This window comes from Ictalurus punctatus, chromosome 5 (assembly GCF_001660625.3).
Source record: "Ictalurus punctatus breed USDA103 chromosome 5, Coco_2.0, whole genome shotgun sequence".
Lineage (NCBI taxonomy): Eukaryota > Metazoa > Chordata > Actinopteri > Siluriformes > Ictaluridae > Ictalurus > Ictalurus punctatus.
The window spans coordinates 27,699,921-27,718,368 of record NC_030420.2 but is presented as its reverse complement, the minus strand read 5'-3'; the positions used below and the strand labels follow the sequence as shown (position 1 = coordinate 27,718,368).

At 36.2% G+C, this 18,448-nt stretch overlaps 1 protein-coding gene across 4 annotated transcripts in view; it reads left to right on the top strand.

The window, feature by feature from the left end:
* Nucleotides 1-61: 61 nt before the first annotated feature.
* The window catches only part of cep104 (centrosomal protein 104), a 38,366-nt gene continuing 19,979 nt past the window's right edge, over nt 62-18,448 (top strand). For 2 of the 4 annotated variants that reach the window (XM_017467416.3, XM_017467413.3), the window contains exons 1-12: nt 62-234; nt 1,005-1,039; nt 3,144-3,270; nt 4,215-4,382; nt 4,692-4,830; nt 5,396-5,458; nt 6,654-6,730; nt 6,881-7,052; nt 8,529-8,684; nt 9,891-10,097; nt 11,822-12,025; nt 12,436-12,603. In XM_017467416.3, the coding sequence (XP_017322905.1) occupies nt 1,030-1,039; nt 3,144-3,270; nt 4,215-4,382; nt 4,692-4,830; nt 5,396-5,458; nt 6,654-6,730; nt 6,881-7,052; nt 8,529-8,684; nt 9,891-10,097; nt 11,822-12,025; nt 12,436-12,603 (1,491 nt within the window). In that variant the 5' untranslated portion in view covers nt 62-234; nt 1,005-1,029. The remainder of the gene's footprint in view (nt 235-1,004; nt 1,040-3,143; nt 3,271-4,214; nt 4,383-4,691; nt 4,831-5,395; nt 5,459-6,653; nt 6,731-6,880; nt 7,053-8,528; nt 8,685-9,890; nt 10,098-11,821; nt 12,026-12,435; nt 12,604-18,448) is intronic. The other 2 variants (XM_017467415.3, XM_017467414.3) reach the window with 2 other exon arrangements.

Sequence of the window (18,448 nt, the reverse complement as noted above, 5' to 3'; positions counted from 1 at the left end):
TCATTTACTGAAAATGACTATTTATTTTAAGTGAAGGGGTTGTAAAGTAGTACCATCTACAGAGAACCCGTGCTATATTATAGTCATGGATAAATAGTAATATAACGTAAAAATAATGTACCAGAAAAAATACACATACCAGAGGAGATACAGAATGCGCATGCGCACATCTTGCAGTTGTCAAATAGTGGTTATGGAGAGGACGTTGGACTAATAAGTTGTCCTTGTATTTGGGTAAATATATTTGAAACCGCTTTTCTGTCTACATGGATATATATATATTTTTTAAAGATTGCTATATTTTTATTTAGCTTTTCGTAAGTTGTCTGCCGTTTATATAAGAGCTACGTAGTACTGACACTAGTTACTGTTTTTGTTTTTATCATTAAGGATTGAGCTAATCAGCTGTGTTCGCTACTATAATATTCTGTGTTCTGCTACCATAATATGTGGTTTGATACAATGTGAATGGAATAGAATACAGAAATGTCATTTAGACTAAACTAAAAGCTAGGGTTGGGGTTGCTGTGCCGTTTTGTTTGTGCTCGTTGCTAACATTAACCATGTCTGACCATCAAATCAAAACACTAGCCTCCAGGTTACTATAGTCTACTGCAACACACACATGGTTTTAGAAAGAGGTGAGGGATGGACACTGCACACTGCCATGACATTTGTCTCTGTGACATAGTCATTATTCTTTAAAAACTGCTCTGTTTATTGTCTAAGTATTTATCATTTTTAAAAGTGTGCTTTAAATCTTTGATAAGCTTAAGCTTTAGTCTTCTTATACCCTATACCAAATACAAAACCTTATGAACATATATATAATAACATATAAAGATTTTAGGTATCAGGGTAGATATATGTGTAAAGCATGCTCTTAACTATAACTTATTGTAATGCGATATTCGGTATTACTTTAAGAACTTTTTCATGCACTCCATTGAGTTATCCATTTCTTCTTATATTTTTCTTTTCTATTCCTTTTTTGTGCTCCTGAGTAATGTGACATCTTGGCAAACTTGTATGAATGAAAGTAAGTAATACACAAAGACACTCTACATACATATGAGAAAATGTCTGTAATTAACCACAAATGTTTTGGTGTGGAAATGCAGTAGACCAAACCATTTTACAAAATAGGGGAAATGTTAACTTACTGTGAATTTAAAAAAAAAAAAAAAAACTTAAACACATCTGCTAATATTGCAAAAAATGAAACCAAGATATGTCACGTCAGGTTGGTGTACACATTTAATGTGATTATAGCAAGCAACAAAATTCAAGTGAACAACTAATAGAAATGTTTTAGGGGAAAAGAACCGTACAGTAACCTGGTTGCATAAGCGTGAACCCCTCTTTAACTAAGGGTGCGTCTCAGTCGGCTCTCTAGCTCTTTAGGTCGTGAGTCAGTATGTTGTGTGCACAAATTCAGGCACTGGTAAGGACCCTGGTTCACTACACATTGGGACACTGATGACTCGATTTCCAGCGACTTTACTACTTTCTCACGCTGTAAAACGTAACCTCTGGCTTTTATCAACAACAGGCAGGACCGCTATATTTCTGACATTATATAATATAAATTTGTTCGCTTAATCACACGTGTTTCTGTCATGGTACTTCAAGCAGGATCAAAGGCTAGCTATTGTATTTTTAAAAATCATTAACACTTAAAAGACTCAAATAAAACTGTATATAGAACATCAAATAAAGTTAAAAATCGTTAATGTAAGTAATCATTTGAGCGCTACAACAACCATAACAAGCTATTTTCGGTTGGCTGAGGAGTTCGTCTGCCATTTTTTTTCGAACTGAGAGGCTTCTGAAAATATGACGTTGTTTCCAATATGTGAACATAGTGAGCATCCATGTGGATGATTTTTGTGGTGCACTGTGGGATTTTGTGATTGAGATAGCCCTTAAAATAACTGACTCCCTGATCAGTGCCCTGACTACTGAACTAGGGAGCTGATTGAAACGCACCCTAATACATTGTTAACGCACCTTTCGCTTGTTATGTGGCACACAATAATTTTGGATTAGAGTCTACCAGCTTAGTACATCTTGAGTCCACAATTCCTTGTAAAAATGCTTCAGATGTATCAAATTACCAGACAATCTCCTGTGCACAGCCATCTTCAAGTCATTAAGATTTAGACTTGGGGTCTGACTGGGCCAGTCTAAAATGTTGATCTTCTTCTTTTGAAGCCAATCCTTTGTTAACTTGAATTTGTGGCTTTGGTTTGTTATTGTGCCGGAAGGTGAATTTTTTTCTTCATCTTCAGCTGTCTATCAGAGACTTGCAGGTTTTGTGCTAAAAAATAGATTGGTATTTGTAGCTATCCATGATTTCTTCTATCTTGCTTAGAGCCTCAGCTGAAGAGAAGCAGCCCTGTAGCATGACGCTGCCATCACATGCTTCACCATGGTTATGTTGTTCTTTGGGTGATAATCATATCTTTTAGAATGGCCAAAAAACTTGGTCTCATCATATAAAAATGCAAAATTTAGGTGGGCTTAGATGTTTCGTGAGAAAGAGCTTCTGTCTAGCCACCTTATCCCATAGCCCAGACATGTGAAGAATACAAGAGATTGTTGTCACATGCAGGGATCAAAGATCTGATATGATTTATCTTGGTTTCATTCTTTTATATCACAACTAACCTGCAGCTTAAATGGGCAAGTTTAGACTTTTTATATTCAATGTATCTGATGAGTTGCAAACGATGCATAGCCCTACATTTTCATCATCAAAGTTTGATCAAAGAAGCACATTGTAAACGGTTTTATTCTGCATGTCAATGGACAACTAAACCCTCCTGGGCTGTACTTGACCTGGACCCAGGACAGCTTCCCTGGTTCCCCCCCCATGCCAAGGGCTACTCAAGAGTAGTCATGCCATTCACAGTGGATTGTGGAATAATAACCATTATTATAAGTTATTATTCTGGAAAAAAAAAAAAAAAAGGTTCAAGAAAAGTCCCTGTATATGGATCTCTAAATTTATATTAAACGAGTATGGTTTGTAGTGTTTTTTAAGTTTATTTAGTCTTAGGAAAATATCAGGTGTTATGGCTAAGATGTAAGCTGTCCAAGCATGTCTGAATCATCACCTGGACCTGCCTTTCTGTTAACAGCACACAGGAGCGGGATGCCGCGTAAGATAGGATTCACTGTGATCAGCTGGTCTGGTCATGAGGAGAATTACAGTGCCAGAGAGCTGATGGTTCATGCTCCTACCATCAATGGCTGGAGGTCTGCCAGGTAAATAATATACTGTAGGAATGGATGTGATGATTATCAGCATGACAGAATTAAATGTTAATTAAACTATGTATGCTAAGCAGGTGTGGGCTAAAGCTTTAACAGACAAATAATTTTTTCAAAGATTTTTATGCAGCATTTACCGTAATAGTATTTAAGCATTTAATAAGGAAAACATGAAACTATAAAAGAATTGGTGCAGTGCTATTGTTAATGTCCAATTATAAAAGGAGTAACACCTGTTGATAGACCTGATGACAATGTAACATATCCTATAGTCACATTGCCCAGCTCTAATTTTAGGCTTTATGATTAAAAAATGAGGGAGAATGTATTTTAAATCGCTGCTTTGATGAGCTAATTATTTTTCCAACACAAAAATTAAAGAGTTTCATTCACAAGCCATATTCCTAGCATTCTAGCACAATAAATATGGCCAAGAACTGCCTGCTTTCACAGAGAGAAATGCACTTTTACTGATTTGACCATCCACAGACCTTTTCTGTAGCCAGTAGGCAAACCCATGAGATTTCTTATTTATTTACCACTAACTGCTTATGGGATTCCGGTAACTTTTTTCAGTCCAGTGTCTATATGTTGCTCCTAAAAGTTCCTTGTGTCTCACTGTTCCATCCAAAGTTCCACAAATATTTGCATGCAAGCAAGTATGGAAAGCCAATCAGATTGTCTTGTGGCCAGGAAATTGTACAAATGACACAAATCATACACTTCATGGTCCTGTGGACAGAGAATCTGAGACTGCAGTTGTGGGCTTTTGAAGGATTTTTAACTGGTCTTGTGGTTTAAAGCAAACCATGGCCTGGTATTTTCTACTTTGTTAGGCATGAACTATGTCTAATCCACGTCTGCATGAATTATTTCAGCCCTGTTTTTTTTCGTGACAGTGCGTGTTAATCATGTTGGGTGGTTGTTGTTGTGTGTAGGTTCTGTCCGTTCCCACAGGAGATCACACTACAGATGGTGGAGAGATGTCGCGTCAGGAAGCTGCAGCTGCTGGCTCATCAGTACCTGATCTCTGCCAAGGTAGAGTTCCACATTGGGGACAGAGAACCTGCTTCTCCCCGGCGCCTTCAGCAGTTCCGCAGACTTGGGTTAGTTTCCGTAACACTGCTGCATGCCACGCACTCAGACAAAGATTGGACAAATACAAAGAGTAATTCTGATTATTCTGAATAGTATGACATTGTAAAGACAAACTTTTTAAGTAACTAGTGATTGCTATAGACATCAACTTTTTGAAATTAGCGCGTTTTTTTTTTGTAGATTTTGTGAAATTGTGGTATATTTTCCTTTTTTCACCCAGAGTGATCAACACGCAGTCAACTATATCAATGAAACGTTTAGATATTTTGTGTAAAATGAATGACCTGATGCAATGCTTAATCCTGTATATTATGCAGGTATGTATCACTCTCCACTAATGAGAAGACTGGGTTCAGAGCACGAGAACTGAAGTCAGTGCATGTAGATGCTGTCGGGACCTATCTGAAGCTTACCTTTCACAAAAACCATGTCAATCAGTACAACATTTATAACCAGGTAAACGATATCCTTAGAAAATATGTGTTGTTATTCTGTAGCCTTTGTTTATAAAGCTGAAGTAGATCGGGAGAATTTAGAGATTCTGAGACATCTCTGGTTATTACAAACTGCTTATAGACAATATTTCTCATGTCAGTTTGGCTCTACACCTCTCTCCTGGTTGAATTAATCTGGCAAGTAAAGCTTATGGATAAAAAATAAGGCATATTGTGATTGTGTCGATATAAGTTCAAATTGCTATATGTTTTTTAATGTATTTAAACAAACTAGTCCAGCCATGATGTGTTATGTTTAAAGATTCATTTGACCATAATAATTGTTTTCTTTCGATCGATACAATACTGTGATTTATAAAGTCACAGGCAGAAATGTTACCTGGACCCATGCGATCCAGTGTAATACTCACAGAAGACGGTAGATAAATACTGTAAATCTGTGATATATGGCATGTGAAGATTCTAAAGACCTTGCACCGAATTAAAGCCGATAGTAATTAAAAATGTAAAAATTGACTAGTATTTAAAGATCGCTCATGATTTATTTTCTCCCCCTCTAATTCCAGGTCGCGTTGGTGGCTATAAATATATTAGGTGACCCAATGGACTGCAGTGATAGCAGCCCAATAGTAAGTGAAATAATAAGTATGCAAGATAACACTAGTAGTGTTATCAAGCATCACTAATTAAAAGGTGTTTGTTGTTGGGCATGAAATACACCTCATTGCCACCAGGTGGTGCAAAATTCTTAAGATTATAATCAGTGAATTCCAAAACGCCCCAAATAAATGTACACCCCAGACAAATATATATGTATGTGATATACAGACGGGTGACAAATTAAAGGAAAAAGCAACTTCATGTGTTAGTAAGGTGCTCGTACACCATGTGCCACTAAAACAGCTTTCACCGTGCCTTGGCACTGCTTCTATAAGACTCTGGGTTTAATCCCAAGAATCATCATTCACAGAATTATCTCATTACAGTTGCTAAATATGACACAAGCTGACGTGAAATGAAACTGCAGATTGCTGAGTCCTTCACTTGCTGCACCCTCTGTATCTGACTTCTCACTTTCACTTCTCACTCTAACCCTTTTACTATTTTCTCACACATTCTTAGTTTAACTTTTTCTCTTTGCTAACAGTATCTGCATTGTTCTTGAAATTTCACTATCAAATACTTTGCTACAGGGACAGTAACGTGCAGTATCGGCATGTGAACAGGCAAAGCTATGGCATGCCACTGGTGATAAAGTCCACCAAAAGTTTGTTTTATATTTGGTCAGTGATAATTTCTACATTCTTTAATGTTGGAGAAAGAAAGCTCAGTTCAAACAATAATATTGAAGTTTTTGGGATTGCAGTGGATGAATTTCTAGTTTTCCCAGCATGTAAGAGTGAAATATGAAGGAATAAAGGCAAAGAAAAACCTAAGATAAAAACTATCTAGTGAATGTGCATGACCCTTCCTGTGGATACTACTCCATTAAATGGTTTTTTTAAAAAAAAGAAAAAGAAAATAGATCGTTTTCTCTCCTGTCTAGTTTGCAAAGTAGCTAGATATATATTAATGGCAGTTGACAAGCTAAAATATTTAGCCCATATTTGTATATTTATTAAGGATTTATATGTATTATATAGCTATGGAGTTATCAGACAGATGTGTTAAGATGTTCAAGTTAACGTTTATAGACATCTTGCTGCATATTCTGAAGTGTAAACAACCATGCGATGTCCATATTATAAATTGTTTCTTATGACATTGTTTCTCAAGAACATGATCTATTCCTGGGTTTATTTCTTTGCCCTTGTTTTTCTCCAGCCAGGCCGAGATCAGCTGATTGATCAGTACATTGGCAGCACACAGCACAGCTCATCCCTGGATGGCTCCTATGCAGGGTAAGAGTTCCAAGCTGTTGTTCCTTTTTTATTTTGTTGACTCTGGTTTACCAGCGTCTTTTATGTTGGACATGAGGGGCTCATTTTGAGACAAAAGAAAAACATCTGCTTATTTGTTAATGCTCTTAAAGACGTTTTCTGTATCTGCAGGTATAAGCATGAGTCTATCTCGCCACTGGATGACTTGGCGTTTGACATGTATCAGGATCCTGAGGTTGCTCATATCATTCGCCTCCTGGATGATAAGAAACAAGAAATGGTCCGATTAGAGAGATACCATCTGGCTAAAAAGCTCAAACAGGCCATAGCAGATTTACAGAAGGTAATTTTCACTGAACCATAAATTTCAATTTTGACTTCTCGTGCTTATTATAGTAGTTCCGTCTCACAACGTCTCATCAACTAGGCATTTGAGAAGTTGCTCACATCATTATAGCAACCATATCAATACAGTGGCATCTTTTGGTTTCTGTTTGTCTAACATTATTTGCTTTATTTGTCTAGTCCATCAGGGATGTTTTTTTTAATGCTATCAAAATAGTGTGCATGTGGCTTTTGATTTTGAATGATGAATATTTCTCTTGTATCTTTTGAAGTTTCCAGGAATTAGTATTAGACATTGACAGACTCTCTGTATCTTCACCAGGGGTGCAGCCCAAATTTTCACTTCCTCTTACATGCAAATACATGTCTCTTGTCACCATAATTGGTGCCCACATTCTATACTATAGCAGCTTCCTGTTTCATGACCCATTGCAGCTCATCTGTCTATAATATGACATATCTGCAGACATAGTGTGTTCTCCCTAGTGGTTTTGGAGTTATGCTAAACTACCTGTTTATGGTGCATTCTGATTATTTTTTTTTTCTTCTGAGATCTAAGATAATTTCTTGATTTGTCTATAAGGCTTTATTCATGAATGAAAAATATTTTCCTGCACCAAGTTCTTTGTTCCAACTTACCTAGACTGTGTTGCTGCAACAAATATTAAGATTTAACCTGGATTAAATCAAATTGTATCTATTATTTTAGTTTCAGCAAACTGGTATAAAAATAGGCAGCATTAAGGCCATTATTTAATCCTGGTTCTAGTTTTAAAGTAAAAAAAAACAAGGTAAAATTGCAATTTTACTTTTACAATGTAAATGCTTCTAAAAACCTATTTCTGAATTTTTAATTCAATGAAAAGATAGTTAAACACAATTTAACACAACCAAGGTCTATTTGTTTACCTGAGTGTGTGTTTTCTGTGTCACAGTTAGTTGTCTGCATGGTCACAGGACAAATCTGTATGCTTAGCATTCTCCTAGGGGTGTGTTAATTCGCACACGAATGCTATTTGTTGGCTTAATTTCAAGTAGCTGGGTTGTGCGCTGACTGTGAGCCCCTTGATTAGGAAAGAACATACCATGTTTGGGCACATTTTGATATAGTCTTACATTTGTATGTCTTACATTTAGTGTCTAAGACAAATATATGTAGCAAATTTGACTGTTGTGTATCTACGTATATCAAAAATTTTAAATATTTGACAGAATTTCAAGAGTGTGAAAGTACACTATCAGTGCTTCCTAGGAAGAGTATAAGATATGAGATTTCTTTAATGCATTTTGGTTAATGCATAATTTCATATGTGTGATTTCATACTTGATGTCTTCATTATTGACATAAAATGTGAAAATTTGGGGGGAAAAGAGAAAGCCTTCTATGAGCGGGTGTGCTCAAACTTTTGAAAGGTATTGTATATGCGTGTGCATATTCTGTGTGTATTTTTATGTATCTTTTTTTCTGGTATAGGTAGGGGAGTGTTTGGGCAGGTATGATGTGGAGAAACACAGTGCCATAGAGAGGGAGGACTATGACACAGCCAAACAGAAGAAAGAGCAGATGGAGGCCTACAGGCTCAGAGTCTACCAGCAACTTGAGCTACATGACCTCCTTGACATGGGCCAGGTAAGACTTACTACAGAGTAATCCATCCAAGCATCAGTCTCTCTTTACAGCTATGGACTTTTCTTACTTACAGTCATCCATATATTTTTTTTTAACCCATCCCTTTCCACCATTCATCCATCCACAAGGACTGGGCAATATTACACTTTTCCAAAAGTATCAAGAGTTTTGTCAGGACTTTTATAACATTGCACAACTATGTAGTTACTGACAGTAACAAGTAGCAAATTGGGTATTGCAATGTATCATCATTTAACAAAACATAACAGTGAACAGTTTTTTTTTTTAAATGTGGCATTACTTTTTTTATGGCAACCGCAGATTTTGGGATACATATCATGTATTGTGAAAATGGCTCCAAATGTAATATTACTGTATTGCGTTTCTCTCTATACTGTTTTTACTCCTGAGTACCTTTTGTGTGTTTAAATACTGACAGTGTGTGGTTCTGTCTGTCAGTAGTGCAGTGTTTATTGTAGTATTGCTGATGCAAAGGACACAGGCACAATGTATCTGCAAGACTGAAATGAAGCATGGAAAAATGTACCGCTTTGTAATTCAGTATCTTCATTTGTAATTCAGTAATACATGCCTCATTTGCATGTTTATGAAGAATTTCCAGAGGAATTTTTCTTTTGTACGTCTTTCTTAAAACACTGCTTATATACAATTTTTGAAGGTCATGATTAATGTTCAAGTAAGCATTAATTATTATATTACAGCAGTGTTCATTTAATATTTAACATTTATTTAACATGTATGGGTGGAGTCTCAAGTGTCAGTGCTTTGTAACAGTGAGTAAGTTTTCTGCCATGAAAATCTTCTTGACAGGACTTGACATTATTGTGTAACATCACAAGCTCAAGATCAAGAATATAGGGATTACTTTTTTTATATGTGCTATTAAAAATGAAATGTAACTACAAATAGATAAATGTATGACGTCATGAAAAATATAATCGTTGTAAAATTGTTGTGGGATGTGACACTTACGATTTAAGCTGATAAGAGAATGTACAGAAATGAAGTAGCGCATCAAATCATATGATAAAAAAAAAAACAATGGATCTGATTTAAAGGAACAACTTCTTATACATTGTTATTGCTCCTTAAGTGTCTGTATATATGCTGAATTATACAATTAACAGTGTACTTCATTTATGCCATTATGTCATGTTTATGTTAGCTTTACTATCATCATTACAGATCCAGAGAATGCCAGTAAATGTGTCCGACTGTGGTATTACCTCTCCAAGTGTTCGTCCACTCCAACATTCCATGCCTCTCTCTGAAACACCGAAGAAGAAGAACCAGGAACAGCTTTTGGTGGAAGAGAAGCAGATTACACCTAAACCAATGAGCCCTGAACACACAAGTGCACCACATACACCCCCTCACTTTCCAAATATTGATGTGAGTCTCAGAATAAGTACACATTCACTTAGACATTTAGACTTTACAAAATATTCTGTCTTATAGTCTTAAAGTAAACCATTTAAATTCTTAATTTAAAACCCCAACATTAAATCAGATTTTCAGCTCACTTTGCACAGTCTCCCCATCCCTTTTAAAATATTCAGATGTACACAACCACACACATTCTCTGGATAATTATTAGCTATAGTGCTATAATGTGTTATAATGTTGTTATAGCTACAGTGTTATATTGCTAATCTATGTTATATTTTCGGTATACTAAGATTTAAATCTTAATGTCTTTGGTTTTTATGACTCTCCCTCACTCTGTTAGCGTTCTCTTGTAACCTAACACATACCCCCACACTGTGTAATATAAGACTATTTCATTTTACTTAATCTGTATGGCTTAACATGCCTTTCAGGGATTTGGAAGACATGTCATATTATCTTGTATATCATGTACTTCATGCATTTAATTCACTTTTAATTAACAATTATCTTTTACTCCATTGATGTCCATTAAGTGTTAATCAGTGAAAAAAACAGATGAAGTGATCAAAGTACATTTGCACCAGAGATGTTTAAGGGATAGACATAAAACTAGGAGGATATCCAAATACATTCAAATGTTTGTCCTGAGATTTCTTGCAAATTGGCATTCAGAGGTGAAAATGTACTAGGAAATTATACTTAAGTGAAAGTGTGGATAACGTATCAAATTCTTACTGTTTGAAAGTATCCAGCCAAACATGTACTAAAGTGCAAGTAAAAAAAAAAAAAAAAAAGTTGCTACCTTTATTATATCCTTAATTGTTTGTTCTAAACAGTGATGGCAAAACTGGTAACCAGTTTTCACTCAGTAAAAAATCAAATGATAGGATGGTTAAAATGAATAAAATGAAATTATTAAAATGAAAACATGATTCAAGTATGGTGTAAAAAACAATAGGGCATGCTGTTCATCTCATCACCACTCGTATTACATCACATCCTGAAGTGTTTTATTCCTCTTAGACCACTGCAATTTGGCAAGCATTACAATTTTAGTTATTAAAGAACAACATGTCATACTTCATTATCCATTTATCCATAGTTATATTTAACATTGGAAACCAGTTGGATCCTGTTTTCAGTTACGTTATAGCAACTATAAACAATCATTCCTTCACCAGTGTCTCTTTTTTATCTCTCGAAGCAAATAATAAGGAAAAATGCAGTTTTTCAGATAACCAAGTGGCCGCAAAGAGTAAAATCCTGAAGACTTTCCTGCTCGTGGAAAACTAAAAGGAACAGTTTTACCGCAATGATAGTGACTGTATCTGCTTTGTAAAACATCTGTTAAACATCTCTATAAAAAAGCTTCACCATATTGTCGTTCATACATTTTCCATTGTTAAAAAACAAATACATTTTTTTAAAAAACCAGTTTATTTTTATGCTTAAATTATGTGGAGTGTCCACCATACACATAGTCCCTGTGAATGAGCTATAGAAGCACATTTATATAAACCTGTGATTTGCCTTGGAGCTGGCAGAGCTGCTGTTTATAGAAAATTAATTGACACCTTCTGACCGATCAGGTTTGAGATTTCATAAGCACTGTGGTATAACAAGATAATAACTTTCAAGTGTGTGACTGTTGGTAGGCTAAAGATATTTACATACAGTGACTGTGACAGTGTAATTTGGATAACTGTATATGTATATATGTGTGTTAGGTCAGCTCCTTGCCATATGAGGAGAGGCCTCTACCAGCCTTGAAGAGATCGGAGACTCGGCTGCAACCTCAGGCCGAACAAATGCTTGCTCCATTGGACCCAAGTAGCGCACACAGTCCTGAAGTTACTGGAGAACCAGAGCCGTTGTCAGAGAAAGCCCAGAGAGAAGCTGTTCTGCCCATAGAGGTCTACGGAGACAGTCTAGTGAGCAAACACAGCCTATAAAAGCCTTATAGATGATTTAGATACAGGGAAATTAAAAAAAAAACAAACTTAGCCACCTTAAAAATAAGCTTCCATTTAAGCTTTTAATATAATCAAAAAAACATTTTGATTGTTACCTTGCATGCTAATAAGTGTTTTTGAGAGCATTATGTTGTTATTCTGTATTTTCTGCATATAATCTAATGACTCAAGAAGGTACATATTATAGTATAGCACTATTACTGTCTTTTTTTTCTTTTTTTCTTTTTTAAATAAGCTCCAAATTAATTCAGTGTTACTTCCTAATTGCCAAGGGGCATTTCTGCTAGCCCCAGCTCATCCAGAACTGGACTATGTTGTGATGGTGTGAGAATTCCTCATGTTATTTTTTGGCATTTTTCTCCCCTCAGGTGGCTGGAGCATACTCAAAGACCTGGTCCTATAGGCAAGATTCTTTACTGGCAGTGTATAAGAAACTAACAGAGGTTTCACCAGGAACCCCTAAACCTGAACTGACGAACATGATGAGAGCAGCAGTGTTCCTCTGCAAGAAAGCACTTACTGATAAAGTGTCATCCGTAAGTCCGACATCAATATATCTGTGTCTTTATTTCCTTAGACTTTCTTCTGTGAGTGGCAGTATTATTAGTTTATTAGTTATTCACTGTTGTTTTCTTGATAAAATGCTTAATGAGAACATGAACTGATAAATAAAAAAAAGAACAATAAAAAGAAAAATAGTTCAGGTTTGATCAAATTTTATGAAAGTTAACATTAGTCAGACATTAAAAAAACTACTTAAAACTATTTAAAAACTATTTAAAAGCAATGTTAAAAAGGTATGTTTTGAGACTCAGCACTTTCCATCATATGTCAGAAAAATCATTATGCATCTAAAGTGTCTAACAGTCATTTCTTTGATTATCAGTTCTACTCTCAGTCTCTGTTCATTTTCTGTGCCCAGTCTCTGTTCATTTTCCCATTTTCCTGCTACAGTACACCTATGTCAGGTGTATTGTAGCAGGAGAATAAAAGAATTGCTGTACAATGGGTCTCCAGTACTGGAAATGATGATTAATTTCTTTAAGACATACAGCAGCAGAATCATATTTACAGACCGCTAACCACTAAATGGATTTGAGAATGGAGTTTCACATTCATTCCAAAGCAGTGTGCAATGGCGTATGTTTGATTTTGGTTGGGATATAAAAGCAGTCCGCAGAGACAAGAACATGTGCCTATTCAAAGCTTTCACTTCAAACAAACATGGATGAACCATACAGTATGTCACACTAACTTTTGTCACAATACTGAATCTCATTACTATCATATCACCATGTCATTTTTCGACCTCACCTGTGATCCTCCCTCTCCACCTGTCTCTCTTCCTGCTCTGTCTAAGATACTACCTGGCAGGACTGCTCCTGTCACCTGACCTGACAAAATAACACCTCGATGCATGCCACATGAACATTGAGGAAAAACATTCATGGCTTAGTTAAATAATATTATTACCAATATTGTTGACTCTACTATTGTAAGTGATGTATACTTTGACTTGTAAAGTAGCTCCTAATGTCCACTCTGTGTGTGTGTGTGTGTGTGTGTGTGTGTGTTTGGCAGTTAGGCTAATTTGGTGATATGCTGAGTCAGGATGGTGGCCAAAAAAAAGAAAGGTGGGCATTAGGAGCTATTTTACAAGTCAAAGTACACAAACACACACACAAACTAAAGTTTAGGCTTGCCACTTATCCCATTAATATGGGATTGTCACGTATTGAATCAATATGAGATGCAATTGATTTGTCCTGTATTTTCGTGCACAGAACAGAACTGTTGGTATAAGGATGGTGTCTTCCTCACATACCGGTAGCCTACATGATGCACATCTAGTTGACGGAGCTTTGATGCTTCGTACAATCAGATGTAGCTACAGCCTCTCACACGTTCGCAAGAAACAGCAAAGCCTATCCTATTAGCGACGTGGGTTAGGGAGACGGGACTTGTAGTAGAGAATGAGATCTGTTAACCGTTTGTGTACCACAAATTGTGCTGCTGCCTGTCTTGGCCAGGACGCTCTTGTAAAAGAGACTTTTACTTTTTTCACTGAGTCTTTTCCTGGTTAAATAAAGATTAAATAAAAATAAAATAAAAATTTAAAAACCACAAGACACCAACGGACAACAGTGGTTACATATGAATGTATTTTAATTGTTTGATCAAAATTATTGCTAGGGACAATTCAACGGTCGCTGGATATTGGTATGTCCCTAGCGTCCTACTAAATTCGATGCCCCTGACAGTGTGACATCAACAGTATGGCTCATCACTTCTTTGGTTATGTGTTGATTGTAGAGGTTGTCTTGTTGATGAATTGATGAATCAGGTTATGACTCATTGTTTCTACTTTCAGACACTGAAATTGAAGTAGTGTCATTGTTTTGTGAATATTACATGACAATTCATCATGACATGGCAACAGTAAAGTGTTGTTAGAGAAAACAGTGTTTGCGTGCCAAATGAATGCTATTTACACATGTAACTATGGGTCTGTAAACAATGGTGACCATGTGTTGTAGTATTTGCTATAAATCCCATTGTTATACAACCATCTTGTGCCACTGTGAAAGGCTATGTTTGCCTGAAGAAACTGGAGAAGGAGCACAGTGATGCCTAGGAAGCAGCCCAGGCTACCAGGTAACTTCCTGGAGCAACATGTCTCTAAGTAACAAATTCATGATGATTCAGTCTAAAAGCGTATAATTAACTGTCTTTTGTTAATGGCTAAGTAATGCCCAAGAGGAAGAGACATTCCTTGTGGGACAGCATGGTAGATGGCTGGGGTCACATCCACCTGTATGCCTTGGAGAGGATGTCCATTACCCAGTGGGCCTCCCTCTGTTTACACTGTAGAGTTCTGCAGTTCTCCTCTTCATGCTGACCTGATTGCTAGCAAAACCCTTTTTTTATTTTTCGCCTCCTGCATGAGCTCATTGTGAGTCTTAAGGGACTCTGGCATAAGTGGGAGATCCCATGCATGGCTCTTGGGGAAACATGATTGACAATTGTGCTTCACCAAGAACTACTTTCTGCTAACTTCTGAAAGGTTGTGATGAGTTTATGAGCCCTCAGAGAGACACCATCCAAGATGATGTGACACACCGCAATGGCTGTGACATGCACTTTGAGGGTAGGCAGGATTTACTGCTGTTAAGCAAATCCCTGCAGGAAGGCTAGTACTAGGAAACGGTCAGTTCCTGGGATCTCTTCTCCAGGGCTTCATTGGCAGCAGGCACAAAAACCAACCCAGACACAATAGGTAGATTTTGCAGGGTTGATTTACATGTGTTTGGTGAGTGATGGCTAACAAGACTAGCATACTAATGAAGGGGCCCATCTCAAGTTACCACAGCCACAGAGTTCTGAGTAGACCCAGAAAATATGAAAATTACTTGCACGCCAGCTGAAGAGACGATAGGAAATGATAGTTTGTCACCTGCTTAATTGCAGTTCCAACCATATTCACAAGCTGTTACACAGATCGCTTCATAAGGTGTGCATGATGCCTGATATAACTACAAGGCAAACAGAAGAATATAGAAAGATGACTATATGAAATATGGCCTCTTTGTGACTTTGTGTGAGCCGCTGGTGGTGAAATACCAAGATTGTTAAATTTACATTTATTTCCGTTTGCAGAAGCTTATAATTGAGAAAATATACAATCCATTCAGCTACCTGAGCAGTTGTGGCTTAATGGCCCAACAAAATATATTATTTCATTGATTAGTTGAGAAAACTGTCAGTTTTAAAGACAGCAAATGAATGCAGAATTTCAACTGAATTCAAAGTCAAATATTGATGTATTTATTTATTTAGCCAAAAAAAAATTTCACAACTCAGTTACATTACATATAGTTAACAGTTTTCTGTTAATAACAAATAAATAAATTGGTGAAAGCATGTAATTCTGAGAGGTGCAATAGAAAAAAAAAATCCGCTGGGCAAGATCGTGAAACAATCAGAGGAGGATTGTTGTGCAAAATGAAGAAAACCTCACCCCAGTGTCAGATATTATGCTGGCTGAGGTAACATTTGCCAAATAGAAGTTTGCAAAATCAGTATCCACAAACAGTATGCATTGTAGGCCAATGGTTTAATTTTCAATCTGCTACTTTGTGTATGTTTCGCTGTATTTCCAGACAGCTACAATGTACCACAGATACCAAGAGGAAGACAAATGCAAATACAGTACATTTATTTTCAGATAGAAAATCATTCACAGACCTAGTTTGTCACCTGTTTAATTGCAGTTCCAACCATATTCACAAGCCGTTACACAGATCGCTCCGTAAGGTGTGCGTGATGCCTGATATGACTACAAGGCAAACAAAAGAATATGGAAAGATGGCTATATGAAATACGGCCTCTTTATGATTTTGCATGAGCCCCTGGTGGTGAAGTAGAAATGTTGTTAAATTTACATTTATTTCCGTTTGCCGGGGCTTATAATTGAGAAAATATACAATCCATTCATCTACCTGAGCAGGTGAGGCTTAACGGCCTGACAAAATATATTATTTCATTGATCAGTTGAGAAAATGATCAGTTTTAAACACAGCAAATGAATGCAGAATGTCAACTGAATTCAAAGTCAAATAATGATGTATTTAACCAAACAATCAGAGAAGGATTGTTGTGCAAAATGAAGAAAACCTCACCCCAGTGTCAGATATTCTGCTGGCTGAGGTAACATTTGCTAAATAGAAGTTTGCAAAATCAGTATCCACAAACAGTATACACTGTAGGCCAATGGTTTAATTATTAATTTGCTACTTTGCACAGACCATGTTTCTCTCTATTTCCATACAATACAATGTACAATAGATACCAAGAGGAAGACAAATGCAAATACAAGCCATTTATTTATCAGACATGTACTGATGTTGTATTTGCCGCTTTATCGCTGTCTCATTTGTGAAACCAGCCATATCTTTTTAGTTGCATGTGAGGATGTATATAATGATCTCCTCTGAGTCAGGCTGGAATTTTGACTCACCCTGAAGGGACTTGCGCCCGTGGCTTTAGCTGTAGTACCTAAACAGAACAATTAATCAGAACAATTCCTCAGTACAATTTGCATTAAGGCAGCTTTAACTGCCTTTTCCTGTTTACTAGAACATCAGGGCATCATTTGATACAGATTTATAATATTATATAGCATTCACCTCTCTCAGATTTATTTTATGACTGATTTACTTCTGCAATTGGTTTCTTCTCTTTTTAGAATGGGTATTTCTTTATCTATGTGCTATCTTACAGCACCTATGCAGTGCATAGATATGATTTAAGTCTTAACTGCTTTTAATGCTTGAACATTTAGAGAATTTTCTAATCAAAATGCTTTGTGAATAGTGACGATGATGTGTTACTCTGTGTAAGTTTGTATAAGGTCTGAACCTCTACTTTTAATTATTTTGTGGGATTTTTTTGTACAAATATTAATATCTTCAATTTTAAATAATAGTTTTTTTTTTAAATGTTATTTTAGAAGTCACATTAACATATAGTTTTTAACTGGAAATATGTGCATATTTACTCATTTGCTCAATAAGTCCAAATATATTAAAAACAGACAATACCACTTGTGTAAAAAGAGTAATCAGTGAACAAGTATTGATTTGGGGCTCTAATCCTACCCCCTCAGACCTTCTCTCAGATTTCAGCCAAGTTTTACGTGTTTGTGCTGCCTTTATCCGGCTGTCACGTGCCTGATTAATCTCCTATGCTGGTATTCCGGTATGTGATCCCCTACAGCTCCAGCTCTTTTCAGGGGTTCATTCATAAACTCTTAAAAATGTCAGCTCTGAGCAGCTGAACAATGCAGGCCCAGTGTTGGAGACATTCCCAAAAGCCCTCTCCCTCAGGCCATTTAGTAAAACAAACAGCACAGACTTTAACGGTCAGCTGCTGTAGCTGCTGGTAATGACATATCTCTGCTGTGGTCTACTAAAACTCTCATTTTGTCTTTACCTAACTTCTAAAAAAAAATTAAAGCACTTAAAGCCTTAGTGAGTATTAAAGAAATTGATTATTTAGTAGTATTAACCGTAGATGTTTTAATACTTTATTTATTTTGTATGAGCAGACAGGGAAATTTAGTTTACTGATAAATATTTGGAATGACTGTAGTATTCATGAAGCTTGTTCTGAGCTTACAGGCTTTCATGTAAATTCAGAATATTGAATTCCATTCTCTTATTTAAGCTCCATAAAAAATAAAATAAAATAATAAAAACATATACACAACCCCAATTCTGAAAAAGATGGGACAGTATGGAAATGCTAATAAAAACAAAGAGGAATGATTTGTAAATGCACTTTAATTAGTATTTAAATGAAAGATAGTTTGCATCTTGTGTT